Source organism: Pipra filicauda, unplaced genomic scaffold (genome assembly GCF_003945595.2).
Source record: "Pipra filicauda isolate LSUMZ 115617 unplaced genomic scaffold, ASM394559v2 scaffold731_size164108_pilon, whole genome shotgun sequence".
Classification (NCBI taxonomy): Eukaryota; Metazoa; Chordata; class Aves; order Passeriformes; family Pipridae; genus Pipra; species Pipra filicauda.
Genome location: NW_024104900.1, coordinates 131,722 through 146,625, shown reverse-complemented (window position 1 = coordinate 146,625; position 14,904 = coordinate 131,722). Strand labels below are relative to the sequence as shown.

The 14,904-nt window shown below is 65.6% G+C and overlaps 2 protein-coding genes across 3 annotated transcripts; both read right to left on the bottom strand.

Annotated features, from left to right (window-relative positions):
- Nucleotides 1–1,021: 1,021 nt before the first annotated feature.
- On the bottom strand, nt 1,022–5,223 carry LOC113984040. Its single transcript, XM_027713726.2, has 9 exons — nt 4,942–5,223; nt 4,514–4,612; nt 4,085–4,140; nt 3,881–4,006; nt 3,412–3,454; nt 2,672–2,752; nt 2,444–2,600; nt 2,278–2,348; nt 1,022–1,892 (listed from the first exon to the last, which is right to left on the bottom strand). Exons 1-9 carry the CDS (start codon nt 5,191–5,193, stop codon nt 1,737–1,739), a joined length of 1,041 nt encoding a protein of 346 aa, XP_027569527.2. The 5' UTR covers nt 5,194–5,223; the 3' UTR covers nt 1,022–1,736.
- Nucleotides 5,224–7,116: 1,893 nt separating this feature from the next.
- On the bottom strand, nt 7,117–13,329 carry GCC1 (GRIP and coiled-coil domain containing 1). 2 transcript variants are annotated; one of them, XR_003539380.2, is made up of 3 exons: nt 11,429–12,665; nt 7,621–10,892; nt 7,117–7,590 (listed from the first exon to the last, which is right to left on the bottom strand). XR_003539380.2 is itself a non-coding variant. In XM_039389501.1 (3 exons), the coding sequence occupies exons 2-3, from the start codon at nt 12,521–12,523 to the stop codon at nt 9,600–9,602; spliced, it is 2,388 nt and encodes a 795-aa protein (XP_039245435.1). In that variant the 5' UTR covers nt 12,524–12,535; nt 13,273–13,329; the 3' UTR covers nt 7,117–9,599. The 2 variants fall into 2 exon arrangements, 1 of the variants encoding a protein (XP_039245435.1); XM_039389501.1 differs by adding an exon at nt 13,273–13,329 and having other exon boundaries at nt 7,117–10,892; nt 11,429–12,535.
- Nucleotides 13,330–14,904: the final 1,575 nt, after the last annotated feature.

The window sequence follows — 14,904 nt, the reverse complement described above, 5'->3', positions numbered from 1 at the left end:
CTGGCCAGGGCTGAAATTTTTGCCTAAAAAAAGGGATTAGGAGGGATCTGGCAGCCTTGTCCTGTCAGAAGCCTGCTGTGGTTGAACTGGGCACCTTTGCAGGTGGCAGGATGGATCCTGCCCAGAGCCGTGGCATTCCCAGTGCTCCCAGTGGAAGCTGCTCCATTTCCCCTTCTCGGGGCTGGGGAGGTGTGGGGGTCTCAGAGGTGGCTGAACTCCTGCATTCCCCCTCTGGAGCCAGGCACGGAGCAGCAGGAGCCCCCTGGGCCTCCCAGTGCCTCTGCCCTCCCTGGAGCCTGGAATTCTGTACAGTATCCTTAGGGATGGTGTATATTCTGTACATAGTCCGTGTGTGTCCGTGCACAGCTCTGGGGGCCCTGCTGGCCCCAAACACTCTGTAAAGTAGAAAATATTAGTTTAAAAAAAACCAAACCTGAAGCCAAGCTGGGTCCTGGTTTGGAGTCTCCAGAGTTTATTTGGTTTGGGATGGGCCGTCCCTGCTGTGGGGTTTGGTCACTCCTGGTTCACAGCACCCAGCCTGGTGTGTGTCCCTCTGCCCTTCCCGGGGCAGGGAATCATGGAATCATTTGGGTTGGAAAATCCCCTGAGCCTGAGGAGTCTGACCCTCCCCCAAGGCCACCACTGCCCCACGTCCCCAAGTGCCACATCCACAGGGCTCTGAAACCCCTCCAGGGATGGGGCCTCCATCATCATCCTGTAGCTGTTCCTCAGCAGCCCAAATCTCCTCCTCCTGGCATTATCCCTCTCAATGATGTATTTTTAGTTTTGCATTTCTCCCAAACCTCATCTCCTGCAAACTCATTATCATAGAATCCCAGGAAGGTTTGGGTGGGAAGGGACCTTAAAGCCCCTCCAGCCCCACCCCTGCCATGGGCAGGGACACCTTCCACCAGCCCAGGTTACTCCAAGCCCTGTCCAACCTGGCCTTGGACACTTCCAGGGATGGGGCAGCCACAGCTTCTCTGGGCAACCTGGGCCAGGGCCTCCCCACCCTCCCAGCCAGCAATTCCTTCCCAGTCTCCCATCTATCCCTGCCCTCTGGCACTGGGAAGCCATTCCCCCTTGGCCTGTCCCTGCAGGCCACTGTAAATAGTCTCACTGCAGGATCATCCTTTTCCCTTTCCTCCACACTGTCCATTTTTCTCTCTGCCCCCTTCACCTCCCACCAGGTTTTCAGCCCTGCCTCGTTCCCAAATCCTGGGTTATCTGAGCCACTGTGTAGAATAAAAAATGCCCTATAAACTCTGCAGCCTAGATTAAATCCCTGTTTAACAGCTCCACGTCCCACTTAGTCCATGGGGTGGAGGGAAGCAGGGGATGCAGGATCACAAAATAGGCTGATAGTCAGTCACAGGCTTTAACAGGAATAAACAGGACATTCATTTCCCTGTTGGAACCTGCCCAGCACCTCCTGTGTCCTCAAACCTTTCCAGGCACGAGGGGCCAAGTCCGGCGGGGAGATCCTGCCCGGACAGGGAGCTATGGGAAGTGTCCCTGCCCGTGGCAGGGGTGGCACTGGATGGGCTTTAAGGTCTCTTCCAACCCAAACCTCTCCGTGATTCCATGAGCAGCCAACAACGTGCAGATCCTGCCTTGGCTCCGGGGGGAGCTCAGGGAACAGCCCCCAGGGACTGGAGGTGGGAGCTCAGGGAACAGCCCCCAGGGACTGGAGGTGGGAGCTCAGGGAACAGCCCCCAGGGACTGGAGGTGGGAGCTCAGGGAACAGCCCCCAGGGACTCGTCATAGAAAGCCTGGAGGCCCCGGGGGGGCTGCAGGGGGGGGCTCCTGCCCAGCACCTCCCGACGGAAGTTCTCCCTCATCCAGCCATAGACCAAACTGTGCAGGAAGCCCTGCAGGGACACGCTCAGGGCCTGGGGGAGAGAGGGAGAGGGAGAGGGAGAGGGAGAGGGCAAGGCCAGTGCTGCCATTCCCTGTCCCTGCAGACCCCAGGACCAGCCCAGGCCGAGTGACACAGGGACAGGTGACACAGGGACATGGGGAGGTGTCTCTCCTCATGATGTGGTTAATTAAACCACATCAAACCCCTGGGAAGAGCCAAAGGGTGAAACCCCAACTGCCAACCCGGTGGGAAGAGCCGGGCTGGGCCCGGGCTGTGTCCTCACCCTGCAGTCAGTGGGGTCCAGGCTGTCCCCGAGCCCTGTCACAGCCCCTGACCCTGTGGGGCCCAGCACCACTGACACATTGAGTGGGGACAAAAGTCCAGCTCGGGAGCCCTGGAAATGGGGTTTTACTCACTGCAGCAACGTAGAGGACAAGGACCGAGGCGGGTTTGATGCTGGTGAAGGAGAGGAGGGTGAGGAGGAAGGCTGTGGGTGGGAGACAAAAGGACAGTCTTCGGTGGGACACCCCCACCGTGACCCTGCGGGGCTGGGGGGGCCCTGGGACACCCCCCCGGACTTGCCTGGTGTCCAGCAGAGCAGGAAAACCAGCTGGAAGCAGCGGGAGGCTTTGCTGACGCTGCGGCCGCTCCCGCCCCCAAAGCCCGCGTCCCTCTCCAGGGGCAGCAAAGGCACCGCGACCGTCCCGCGGCAGCGGAGCCTCACCCGGCGGTACAGGAGCTGGGGAGGGGCCCGGGGGGGTCAGCGGGGCCGTCCCGGACCCCAAACCCGCCCCTGCCCCGCGCCCTCACCGTGCAGCAGCCGAGAACCAGCAGCAGGTACAGGAGGAAGATGATTTTCCCCGCCAGCCCCGCGTCGTTCTCACCGAGGTACTGGGAGGCAACGGGAACTCCGTGGGGCCGGGGCAGCCCTGCCCCGAGCTGTGCCAGCCCTGCCTCGAGCTGTGCTAACCCTGCCCCGAGCTGTACCAGCCCTGCCCCGAGCTGTGCCAGCCCTGCCCCGAGCTGTGCCAACCCTGCCCCGAGCTGTGCCCTGCCCCGACTGTGCTAACCCTGCCCCGAGCTGTGCCAACCCGCGTGCCCCGAGCTGTGCTGCCCTGCCCCGAGCTGACCCTGCCCGAGCAGCCCTGCCCCGAGCTGGTGCCAACCCTGCCCCGAGCTGTGCCAGCTAACCCTGCCCCGAGCTGTACCAGCCCTGCCCCGAGCTGTGCTAACCCTGCCCCGAGCTGTGCCAACCCTGCCCCGAGCTGTGCTAACCCTGCCCCGAGCTGTACCAACCCTGCCCCGAGCTGTGCCAACCCTGCCCCGAGCTGTGCTAACCCTGCCCCGAGCTGTACCAGCCCTGCCTCGAGCTGTGCCGCGACCCCACAGCCCGGGAGCTGCCGGAGCTGCCCCTGAGCCTCTAACGGGCCCCCCCTGTCCCGGCCCTTTGGAGCACCTGCCCGGGCGGATCCTGCACTCCCCAGAGCCCCCGCCCCGGCGGGGTGGGTGGGCAGCTCCGGGGGCAGGGACGGGCACCCGGCAGTGCTCACCTGGTAGCAAATGTCCTGGGCAGGGTGGATGAGCAGCAGGCAGCTGCAAGGAGAAGGACGGAGGATGCTACTGCCGGTCCCCAAATCCCCCACCCCATCCCCAAATCCCCAACCCCAAATCCCCAACCCCAAATCCCCAACCCCAAATCCCCAAATTACCGCAACCACAAATCCCCAACCATAAATCCCCCACTGCAACCCAAATTACCCCATCCCCAAATCCCCAGCCACAAATCCCCCACCCCAACCCAAAATGTCCCAATCCCAAATCCCCGCTCCCAAACCTAAATACCCCAAACCCAAATCCCCCACCTCAACCCCAAATCCCCCATCCCCAAATCCCTCACCTCAACCCCAAATCCCCCATCCCCAAATCCCCCATCCCCAAATCCCCCACCCCAACGCCTCCACCCCCGGCGGTGTCCCGTGGGGGGCAGGGAGGGGGTGCCCCCGGGCCCCGGGCCCGGACCTGGAGCAGTACAGCCCGAAGGTGCCGTGGGAGCCGTTCCCTTTCCAGGGCACCACGGGCGCGATGTCGGTGCCGGGGGTGCCGCGGGCGAGGAGCTGCCCCAGGAGCGTCAGCGCCGGCACCAGCCTGGGGGAGAGGGGGGAGCGTCCCGGCATGTCCTGGGCTGTCCTGGGACAGCCGGGGGGGATCGAGAGGGGCACCTACCAGGCCAGGATGTAGGGAATTCCCTGCCATGCGCTCTCCAGGCACCGGCTCCGCTCCTGCGGGAGGATCCTGCCCTGAGCTGGGGCTGCACGAGCGGCAGCAGCCGAGGATCCAGCCCCGCTCCCACCGGGATGAGGGGAACCACCAATGCCCCAGGGAATGGGGCTGTCCTGGATCCCCCCGCTGCCCCTCGGGTCCTGGCAGGGCCATGTGTGGGCAGAGCAATGCCCAGGTCCTGGCAGGGCTGTGTGAGGGCAGGGCGATGCCCAGGTCCTGGCAGGGCCATGTGTGGGCAGAGCAATGCCCAGGTCCTGGCAGGGCTGTGTGAGGGCAGGGCGATGCCCAGGTCCTGGCAGAGCGTTGTCCAGGTCCTGGCAGGGCTGTGTGAGGGCAGGGCGATGCCCGGCTCACCCGGGCGGGGTCACGGACCTGCAGCGCTGCCGCGGGCCGGGCTCTGCCGCCAAGGACGGTGCGATAGGACTCGTAGGCGTAGACAACGACCATGAGGAACGAGACCGAGTAGAAGGTCTGGGAGAAGAAAGGGAGAGGGACAAGGAGAGGGGGTCGGTCCTGCTGTGCCCAGCGCCCCCAGGGTACCTTCCCTGGTACCCTACCAGAGTACCTTCCCCGATGCCCCACCGGCCCCTTCCCTCCCCGTGCCCCGCAGCCCAACCCCACACCACCCCTCCAGCCCCTTCCCTCCTCCTGCACCCGCGGAGGGACCCCGTGGCCTCTCTGGCCGGTGGCCTCTCGGGGCCGGCAGCACTGACCGCCCGGGCCCCCCGTCCGTCCATCCCAGCCCGCAGACGGGGCTCAGCCGCTCCCGGCGGCCCAGGGGGGTCCCGGTGCCCCCTTACCGTGACCAGCATCCGCCCGTAGGGACAGGCGGCGTAGGCGGGCACGGAGAGCGGGGCCGGCAGCAGCTGCAGCGTGGCCGTGCCCAGCAGGGCAGCGGCGCCCAGGAAATCCGCCAGGGCCAGCAGGGCCAGGGGCCGCAGCTGGGGAGGGGGCACGGCGTTAGCTCGGATGGCAGAGCCCCCCCGAGCTCCCACGGCCCCCCGCGGGCTGGCACCGGCTGCTCCCGGGGGCCTGGAGCGAGCGCTGGACATCCCGCACCTCCCGCGGCTTTATCCCAGGGCCGGCCCGGCTTTGCCTCGGGCTTAGCTGCGGTCAGGTCCATCCCTGCGCCCCTGGAAGCTGGTGGCACTCACCTGGGAGTGGCAGCACTGCCGGCGGCACTTACCTGGATGCTCAGGAGCCGGTGACACTCACCTGGATGTGGCAGCACCGCCGCTGCCGGGAGGCGACAGCGAGGACGGATCCGCTGCCCAGGAGGCTGGAAAAGTCGGGGCTGGTGACAAATGTCCCGGCAGAGCTGCTGCCGAGCCCCAGTTCCAGCCCCGGGAGCGGGGCCAGGACCCACCTGAGCAGCGCGGCCGGGAGGGAGATTCCCATCAGCACCAGGACCTGGGGGAGACACGCGGGGAGCGCGGGCTCGGGAGTCCCGGAGCGGGGCCACCCCGGGAGCCTCGGCCGGCCCACGGCTCGGGGGGATGTGGAGCCCCGCGGCACGGCCGGACTCGCTCCCTCGGGCATCCAAAAACACCGGGAAAGGTGCTCGCCCGGAGAGGCCGTGGCAGGGCTGAGGGGGCAGCGGAGGGTTCGGGGCCGGTCCCTCCCCAGCCCCTCGGCGGCGGCCGCGCGGGGGGTGTCCCTGCTTCATCCTCCTGAGTTTTCCTCCCGAGATGCCCTCCTCAGCATCCCGGATTCCCTCGCCCGGGGCTGGGGAGCGCCAAGAAGCCGCGTCCCGCCCGGGGCCACGCCGGGAGCGGCTCCCAGACGGCGCTGCTGGAGCTGCCGCCGAGGAACCGGATCGCCGGGGCCGGACGGATCCCGGGGCTGAGTCACCGGGACAGCCGGGCAGGAGCCTGGGAAGAGCCGCTCCGGCCCAGCACGAGCCCTGCCCGGGGGGCCGGGACCCCTTTGCCGCTCCCAGAGCGGCCCCAGCTCCGGCGTGGGGGGACCCCGTGAGCCGGGATTTGTTGGAATGGGAACTGCAGCGTTCGGCAGCGCCATTCCCAGGTCTCCAGGGGGTTTCCCGCACGCACGTGGATTTACCTGGGTATCCGAGAGAGCCCACGGCTGCTCCTCTGCGTTGGCCATGGCCGGGGGTGGGAGCCTGGAGCCTTCCCGGCTCCGCCTGCGCTGGGCACAGCCCGGGATGGAGCGGCTGCTGGGAGCGCTGGCGCTGGAGCGGCTCCGCTGCCGCTGCCCGGGCTCGCTCCACACCCTCTGTGGGCACCCGGACACGGCCCAGCCGGAGGAACCTGCCCAGCCGGGGCAGGAGGAGCTTCCCCGAGGTGCAGGTGGATCATCCCAGCCCTGGGAGCAGGGAGGGATCAGCACCTCGGCTGGGGAGCCCAGGAGAGCACATGGACACCCCTGGGCATGTGGGGAGAGAGGGAACAGCACCGAGAGCTCCTTGTCCCGCTGGAGGAGTCCAGAGGAGGCCCCGGAGCTGCTGCCAGGGCTGGAGCCCCTCTGGAGCCAGGCTGGGAGAGCTGGGGGGGTTCCCCTGGAGAAGAGAAGGCTCCAGGGAGAGCTGAGAGCCCCTGGCAGGGCCTAAAGGGGCTCCAGAAGAGCTGGAGAGGGACTGGGGACAAGGCCTGGAGGGACAGGACACAGGGAATGGCTTCCCAGTGCCAGAGGGCAGGGAGAGATGGGATATTGGGAAGGAATTGCTGTCTGGGAGGGTGGGCAGGCCCTGGCCCAGGTTGCCCAGAGAAGCTGTGGCTGCCCCTGGATCCCTGGAAGTGTCCAAGGCCAGGTTGGATGGGGCTTGGAACAATCTGGGACAGTGGAAGGTGTCCCTGCCCCTGTCAGGGGTGGCACTGGAGGGGCTTTAAGGTCCCTTCCCACCCAAACCTTCCTGGGATTCTCAGTGCCAGATTCCTCTGCATCTTCTCCCCGGCACAGATCCAGCACTGATGGTGCAGGAATGAAGGATTCCCATTCCCACACTCACAGGGACCTCGGGAAATGAAGGCATTTATTAGTTTTGTTAGAATTTTAAACCCAAGGATGTTCTGATCTCCAAGCACTGCCCGGCCCAACACCACCAGAGTCCTGCCTCAAACAGGGATTTACCTTTATTTCAGGGATATTGGCTGAAGGAAGAGAGGGAAGAGGGAGGGAGGGAGGGATGGGAGGGAAGGTCTGAGGGAGGGAGGAGGAGGAGGAGGAGGAGGAGGAGGGAGAGGGGCGGGAGGGAGCAGGGGAAGAATTGCAGCAGGAGAGCTGAGGAGGGTGACAGTGACACAGGGGACTCGTTTGGCAGCTCCTGGATGTGCTCCTGGGCAGCTGCTTCCTTGTTCTCCTCCATCAGGTACGGAGGGATCAGGGGATCCCTGGGCAGTGGATCTCTGTGCTCCCAACTGGATCCCACCTTGTTCCCCCGCTCCCATCTGGGACCCCACACTGATCCCTGTCTCCCAGCTGGATCCCACCTCGTTCCTCTCCTCCCAGCTGGATCCCACATTGATCCCCACCACACCTGGGATCCATTCCAGGTCTCTTCATCCTCCAGGAGAGCACGAGGCAGAGGGAGAACAGGGATCATCCCCTCAGCCTGAGCAGCAAAGCTGAAGCAGGAGGCACCATCTCCCTCTGGTGTTGTGGGAATGGCTCCAGGGTGAGAGCTGGAGCCATCCCTGTTATTCCAGAGGCACCACTTAATTCAAACTTTCCAAACTGGGAGCAGGGTCCAGGCTCTTCCCTGGCTGAGCCAACACTTGCACCCTTGGGAAGCGTTCCAAACACTCCTGGGACAAACTGTCCCTTTCCCATCCAGTTCCCTCCATCCCAGCAGCACCTGGATCCCTCCCAGCAGGGACAGGTTCTGCCCAGGGCACGTTTTCCCTGAGGACTCTTTTGAGGAGAAATTGGGGCTGAGTTACTGGGAATCCAGGGGATTTGGCTGCTGGCAGGACCAGGACAGCCAAGGAGGCAAGGAGGGATGTTGCACCCCAGGGTCCCTCCCCCAGGAAGTGCCAGGGTGGCTGCAGCACCCCAGGATCCCTGTCCCAGGCCACTGGTGGGTCCCCTGGGATGGGCTGGGGACATGGGAGACCCCCAGTCTGTCCCCCTGGGGGCATGGCACCCCCTCCTTTCCCAGCCCAGGGACAGGGAACATCCGGGCCCTTCCCTGAGCTGTGAGGGGACACAGCACATCCCTCCTCCACACTGCTGCTCCTGCAGCTCCCAGGGCTCCAGCCCCAAGGGCAGGGCAGGATCCTGCCATGGAACTGGAGTTTGCTGCCCTTCCCAAGGCCCCCCCGGGCAGGGCAGCACCAGGAGCTGCTCCCCCAACCTGCTTTTAACTCCAGGCCCACCCGGGGGTGTTAATCCAGACTCATCCCTGTACTCTGGGCCGGGGAAGCTGAGCTTTGGTAGCCAAGGTTTAACCCCAAACAAGGGGCAGGAAAACAACACCACGGGGACGTTTGGCCTGCGCAGATGGGAAAGTTTGGGAGCTCCAGCTGAGCAGAGCTGGGAAGAGCCTGTTCCAGGCCCACCAGCAAAACATCCCTCCTGGGGCTCAGGGAGCGGGTTTCAGGATGTCCTGGCTTCCTTCTTTCACCAGTTCCCATGGAAACTAGGGAAGAATCTCCAGGTCCCTGCAGGCACTGCCCGGACCTGCCACCCCCTGCCCCCCACTGCTCCATCCCAGCAGGAACGGGGCCTTCCTTCCAAAACCAGCACTGCACAGCAGCAAAACTTCCCTGGAACTCCCAAAAACGAGGAGCAGGGCACCCATTCCAGCCTTTCCTCTGCTTCCTGCTCCCAAACGGGGCCAGGCAGCTCCAATTCCTGCTTGGCACCTTGGGGTGGGGAATCATCCCTGGCACCACCACAGTGGTGCCACCACTTCAACATCCAGGAGATCCTTTCTCCATCCTGGAATCACTGAGAATTCCCGAGGATCCCTGGGCAGGAAGGAGAGCACACCTGAGCCCTGGGAGGGGCCTGGGGCTGCATCCACTGTTAAATTGGTTCTGGAGAAGAAACGTTGGAGAAAACGCTCAAGATTTTCTGCATTAAACCTCCTCCTCTTGAGCCTCTCATGGTCTGGTGCTATTTTAGCTCCTTCTAAAGTGCTTCCCGCCCTCCTTTTAATCTTCTGAGTCACGAGCCCGGCTGGAGTTTGAAGATCCAAGTGAGTTCCACCCTAACCCACGCCTGACAGGTTGGAATCATCTTAAAACCCTCTTTAAAAAAGCATCAGGATCCTCAATTCCAGGGGTTTTAAACCAAGTCCCAACTCAGAGCAAATTCCCACACCAGGGCTGGAAGAGTTGGCACAATTCCACTGCAAATTGGTGCTAAAAACACTGGTTCGAGCCCAAATTGTGACCGGGAGCTCCGGGCACGGTCGGGAGGAGGTTTCACCACGAGCAAAGTGGTTTTGGTCGATCACCAGGACGTTCTTACGGACAAGGGAGTAAGAGCTGCCCCCTCATCTCTTCCCGTGGAGCCACCAGCTGCCCTGGGCCGAGTGCCTGGCGACGTCCTCCTTCTCCTCGGGGCTGAAGTGCAGGATGGTGAGGATGGCCGAGAGCGTCTGCTGCCGGCCCCGCGCGTCGGGCAGCGTCAGGAACCGGTACACCACGTTCTTCAGGTACTCCAGGTTGGCTCCTTCCCTGCTCCTGTCCCGGAAGTTCTTCTGGATCTCGCCCTGCAGCGCCGCCACCTCCTCGCGGTGCCTCTCCTGCTCGGCCAGGGCCTTCTCCCGCAGCCGGTGCAGCTGCCCCTCCAGGCCGTGCCGCTGCTTGCGCAGCGCCGCCACCTCCACCTCCTTGCGCGCCAGCTGCTCCGCGTACAGGAACAGCGTGGGCTCGGAGCCCGAGGGCAGGGGCAGGCCCTGGGGGAGAACCTCGGAGGAGCCGAGGCCGGGGGAGTCGCCGCAGGGGCCGTCCGGGGAGCTCTGGGAGGCCTGGAGCGCGGGGGGCGGCGCGTGGGGCAGCGCCAGGGCCCGCAGGCGCTCCAGCTCCTGGTCCTTCTCGGCCAGCACGGCCAGCGCCCGGTCCCGCTGCTTGTGCATCTCCTCCTCCAGGCGCAGCGCCCGCTCCCGGTACTCCAGCTGGCACCTCTCCAGCTCCTGCCGGTGCCGCTGCTGCAGCTGGGACAGCTCCTGCCTCTTGGCCTCCACGTCCTGCCGGTGCCACCGCTCCGCGTCGTCCGAGGCCAGCTGGAGCGCCACGTACTTCTCCTTGAGCTCCCCCAGCTGCTCCTGGGCCTCCTCCAGCTCCTTGGCCAGGTTGATGTCCTTGCTGGACTTGTTCTTCAGGACCAGCTGGGCCCTCACCTTGTAGCGCTCGAACTCCTCCTTCAGCTGCCTCAGCTCCTGCTGGTAGTACCCGGCCGTGGCCTTCTCGCCGTCCCCGGAGCCCCTGGGCAGCTCCGGCTCGCAGGGCTCCTCCACGTCCGCCTGGCTCTTCCCGGTGGCCGCCTGCAGGAGCTTCTTCAGCTTCTCCATCTTGTCCTTGAGCACGTTCACGTCCAGGTTGGCCTCCTCGCCGTGGATGTCCCCCGGGGCCCGGCTGGAGGCGGCGATGGCCAAGGTCTTGTTCTCCAGGTCCAGCTGCACGATGCGGTCCTTGAGCTTCTGGATGACCTGCTGGTCCTTCTGCTTGGCCTTCTCGTAGGTGCCCAGCAGCTCGGACGCCTGGGACACCTGAGCCTCCAGGTCGGCCACGCGCCGCTCCTCCATCTGCGCGCGGTGCCGGAGCTGCTCCTCGGCCTGGGCGGTCTGGGGGCACGGACGGGGCAGGGTCAGGGCAGCACGGGGGGCACAGGGTGCTCAGCTCTGCTCTGCCCCACCCCAAACCACTGCGGGGCCTCCCCTTCCCCGGGAATCCTGCAGGAGACACCTCCCGGCCTCGGCTTCTCGGGAATTTGCGTATTTGGAATCATGGAACGATTTGGGTGGGAAGGGACCCTCAGGATCCTCTACTCCCATCCCCTGCCACTAGATCCACTACTCCCACCTTTCACCAGACCAGGTTGCTCCAAGCTCCATCCAACCTGGCATAGGACACTTCCAGGGATCCAGGGGCAGTCATAGATGGTCTGGGCAGCCTGGGCCAGGGCCCCACCACCCTCACAGCCCTGTCCCTTCATGCCTTGTCCCAAGTCTCTCTCCAGCTGTCCTGGAGCCTCTTTAGGCCCTGGAAGGGACTCTAAGGTCTTTGGACTCTGATGGACTGGGAGGGGGAATTTGGCTCCTCCAGCCCCAAACCCTTCCTGAATCCCTGGACACGCCCCCCATTCCCAGCCAGGACTCACCTTCTTCATCTCCTGCACCAGCTGCACCTGGAAGTGGTTCTTGAGCCCGGCCATCTCCTCCTGGAGCTGCTGGATGCAGGGGTCGGCCTTGCTGTTCTCCTCCCGCACCCCCTGCAGCTCCCTCTTGAGCTCCTCCAGCTCCTGGCTCAGCTGCCGCACGTGCTGCTCGTGCCCCTGCGCCCGCTCGGGCGCCCCGGCCCTGCCGGCGGGCGCGTCCCGGCCCTGCTCCAGCCGCAGCTCCGCGTCCCGGCGCAGCTCCCGCTCCGCGCGCAGCAGCTCCTGCAGCTCCCGCAGCATCTCGGCGTGGTCGCCCTGCTCGCGCGCCCGCTCGTGCTGCTGCGTGATCAGCCGGGCCTTGGTCTCGGCCAGCTGCTCCCGCAGCCCCCCCAGCTCCAGCGCCAGCCGCTCCGCCTCGGCCCGCGCCCGCCGCGCCGCCTCCTCCAGCTCCTGCCGCATCTGCCGCTTGTCCGCCTGGTACGAGGCCTCCATGCGCGACTTCTCCTGCGTCACCGTGGCCAGGGCGCCCGTCAGGGTGGCCAGCTGGGCCTTCAGCTGCAGGAGCCTCCGCTCGGACTCGCCGAGGTCCCCCTCGGGGCCGGGAGGCTCCTCGGCTCTGTGGGCCGCGGGTCTGTCCTCCTTGGGCCCCGCGTCCGCCCCGGCGCAGCTCACGCCGCCCGCGGCGTCCACGGTGCTGCCGCTCGCGCCGGCCGTGCCGTCCCCCGTGGTGCTGCTCACACTGGTCCCGCTGGCCGCCGTGTCCCTGCTGGCCCCGCTGGCCGCAGTGTCCCTGCTGGCCCTGCTGGCCGCCGTGTCGGCGCTGGCGGCCGTGCCCGCGCTGTCCTCGCTGTGCTCGGAGCTCTGGTCATCCGGGGGCTCCCCGGGGCCGGGCGCCGGGAGATGGCCCTCGTGGGACACGGAGAGCACCTTCAGGCTGGCCTCCAGCGCCTCCTTCTCCTTGAGCAGGCTCTTGTAGGCCAGCACCATGTCCTTGAGCCGCGCCTGGTACCGCAGCAGCTGCTGCTTCTGCGCCTCGATGGTGTCCAGCAGGTCCTTCCTGCTGGGGCCGCCCCCGAAGCTCATCCCGAACTTCTCCATGGCCCGGGCAGCCTGCGGAGGGGAACCGGGACAGAGGGGGAACGAGAGGGAAAGAAATGTTTGGGATGGGCAGGAGCGGCTGGATGGGCTGGAGTGTCATCCTGGAACCCCCCAGCACACCAAAGGAGCAGGAACATCATCCTGAACCACCCCCAGGACCCCCAGCTTGACCCCCCCCAGGACCCCCATCCTGACCCCCTCAGGACCATCCTGACCCCCCACGGGCCCACATCCTGGGACTCCCAACCTGACCCATTCAGGACCATCCTGACCCTCCAGGACCCCCGCTCTGACCCCCCCCAGGACCCCCATCCTGACCACCTGCCCAGGACCACCCTGACCCCTCCAGTACCCCCATCCCGACTCCCCCCTGGACTCCCATCCTGAACCCCCCCGGACACCACCCTGAGCCCCCGGACGCTCATCCGGTTTCCCCTCAGGACCCCCAACCTGACCCATTCAGGACCATCCTGACCTCCCCCTCAGGACCCTCCCCTGAGCCGCCAGGGCCATCCTGACGGCCGCGGACCATCCGGACCCCCTCGGCCTCCCCTCGTTCCCCTCAATCCCCCCCGTTCCCCCCAATCCCCTCCGTTTCCCCCAATCCCCCACAGTCTCCCCCAACCCCCCCCAATCCCCTCCGTTCCCCCCAATCCCCCACAGTCTCCCCCAATCCCCCAGTCTCCCCCAATCCCCCCCGTTCCCCCCAGTCCCCCCCAATCCCCCCCAAACCCCCCGTTCCCCCTCACCCCCGCCCGCTGCCGCCGCCGCTTCCGCCGGAACCCGCCGTGTGGGCGGAGTCAGAGGTGTGACGTAACGAAGGAGGCGGGACACGATTAAATAAACTGCTGGGAGGGGCGGGGGCACAGAGGGGGCGGGGCGTATAGGGATGTGGGCGTGACTGCGCCCTGTGGGCGTGGTCTGAGCGCACGGGGGCGAGGCCTGGGAGATAGGGGGCGTGGCCGATGCGGGGGCGTGGTCTGGGTGCAGGGCAGCGAGGGGGCGTGACCAAACATTGTGGGCGGGATCTAAGGCTCGGCGGAGTACCGAGGGGACAGCACGGCCGTCCCGTGTCCCCCAGTGTCCCCCTACTGTCCCCCGTGTCTCCCCTGTGTCTCTCCTGCTCCTCTTGTATCTCCCCTTATCCCCCTGTGTTCTCCTATATCCCCCCCATCCCCCCGTGTCCTTCCATATGCCCCCATATCCCCCCATGTCCCCCGTACCCACCTGTGTCCCTCCCCATTCCCTCCTGTGCCCCCCTGTGCCCCCCGTACCCTCCCGTGTCCCCCCGTGTGCCCCGTATGCCCCCGTGTACTCCCCGTGTCCCCCCATATCCCCCCTTGTTCCCCCATATCCCCCCGTGTTCCCCCATATCCCCCCGTGTTCCCCCATATACCCCCGTGTCCCCCCATATCTCCCCGTGTTCCCCCATATCCCTCCGTGTTCCCCCATATACCCCCGTGTCCCCCCATATCCCCCCGTGTTCCCACATGTCCCTCCCCATTCCCTCCTGTGCCCCCCGTGCCCCCCGTACCCTCCCATGTCCCCCCGTGTGCCCCGTATACCCCCGTGTACTCCCCGTGTCCCCCCATATCCCCCTGTGTTCCCCCATATCCCCCATATCCCCATATTCCCATGTCTCCCACATGTCCCTCCCAATTCCCTCCCGTGCCCCCCGTGAGCCCCCATATCCCACGTGTCCCTCCGTGTTCCCCCCTCGTCCTTTCCAATTCCCTTCCGTGCCCCACTGTATCCCCCATGTCCCACCCGTGTCCCACCCGTGCCCCTGCCATGTTCTCCCCAATTCCCCCTCCTGTCCCCCCCCATATCTCCCCGTGTCCTGCTCGTGTCCCACCCATGTCCCCCCTTGTCTCCCCGTGTCCCCACACCCACCGTGTCCCCCCGCGTGCCCCTCGTGGCACAGAGCAGTGCCCTGGTGCTGCCCGGGCTGTGCCGTGGGGCTGGCACGGCTCCTCCCGCTGCTCTGGCCTTTGGAGCTCAGTTTTATTCCTGGGGTGTTTTCCGTTCTCCCCAGAGTGGCCTCAGCTCTGAGTGCTTGGAAGTACTTGAATCCCGAGGACAGAGACAGGGAGGATCTTCCTTGCCATCCTTCCGTAAACTTCGTAGTGCTCTTTCTCTCAGGGAGGGTCGAGGGGCCATGGAGCTGCTGTGGAATGCCGAGGGATCAAACACCTCCATTGTACCCTGGGCCTGAACGTCTCTGTCTGGCTCCAGAGGCCACCGGAGAACCTGAGACCCCTGTGGGGCACCTGAGATCATGGAATGGTTTGGGTGGGAAGGGACCTTAAAGGTCATCTCCTGATGTCTCACCCCCTGCCATGGCAGGGACGCCTTCCAAGGTTGCTCCAAGCCCCATCCAA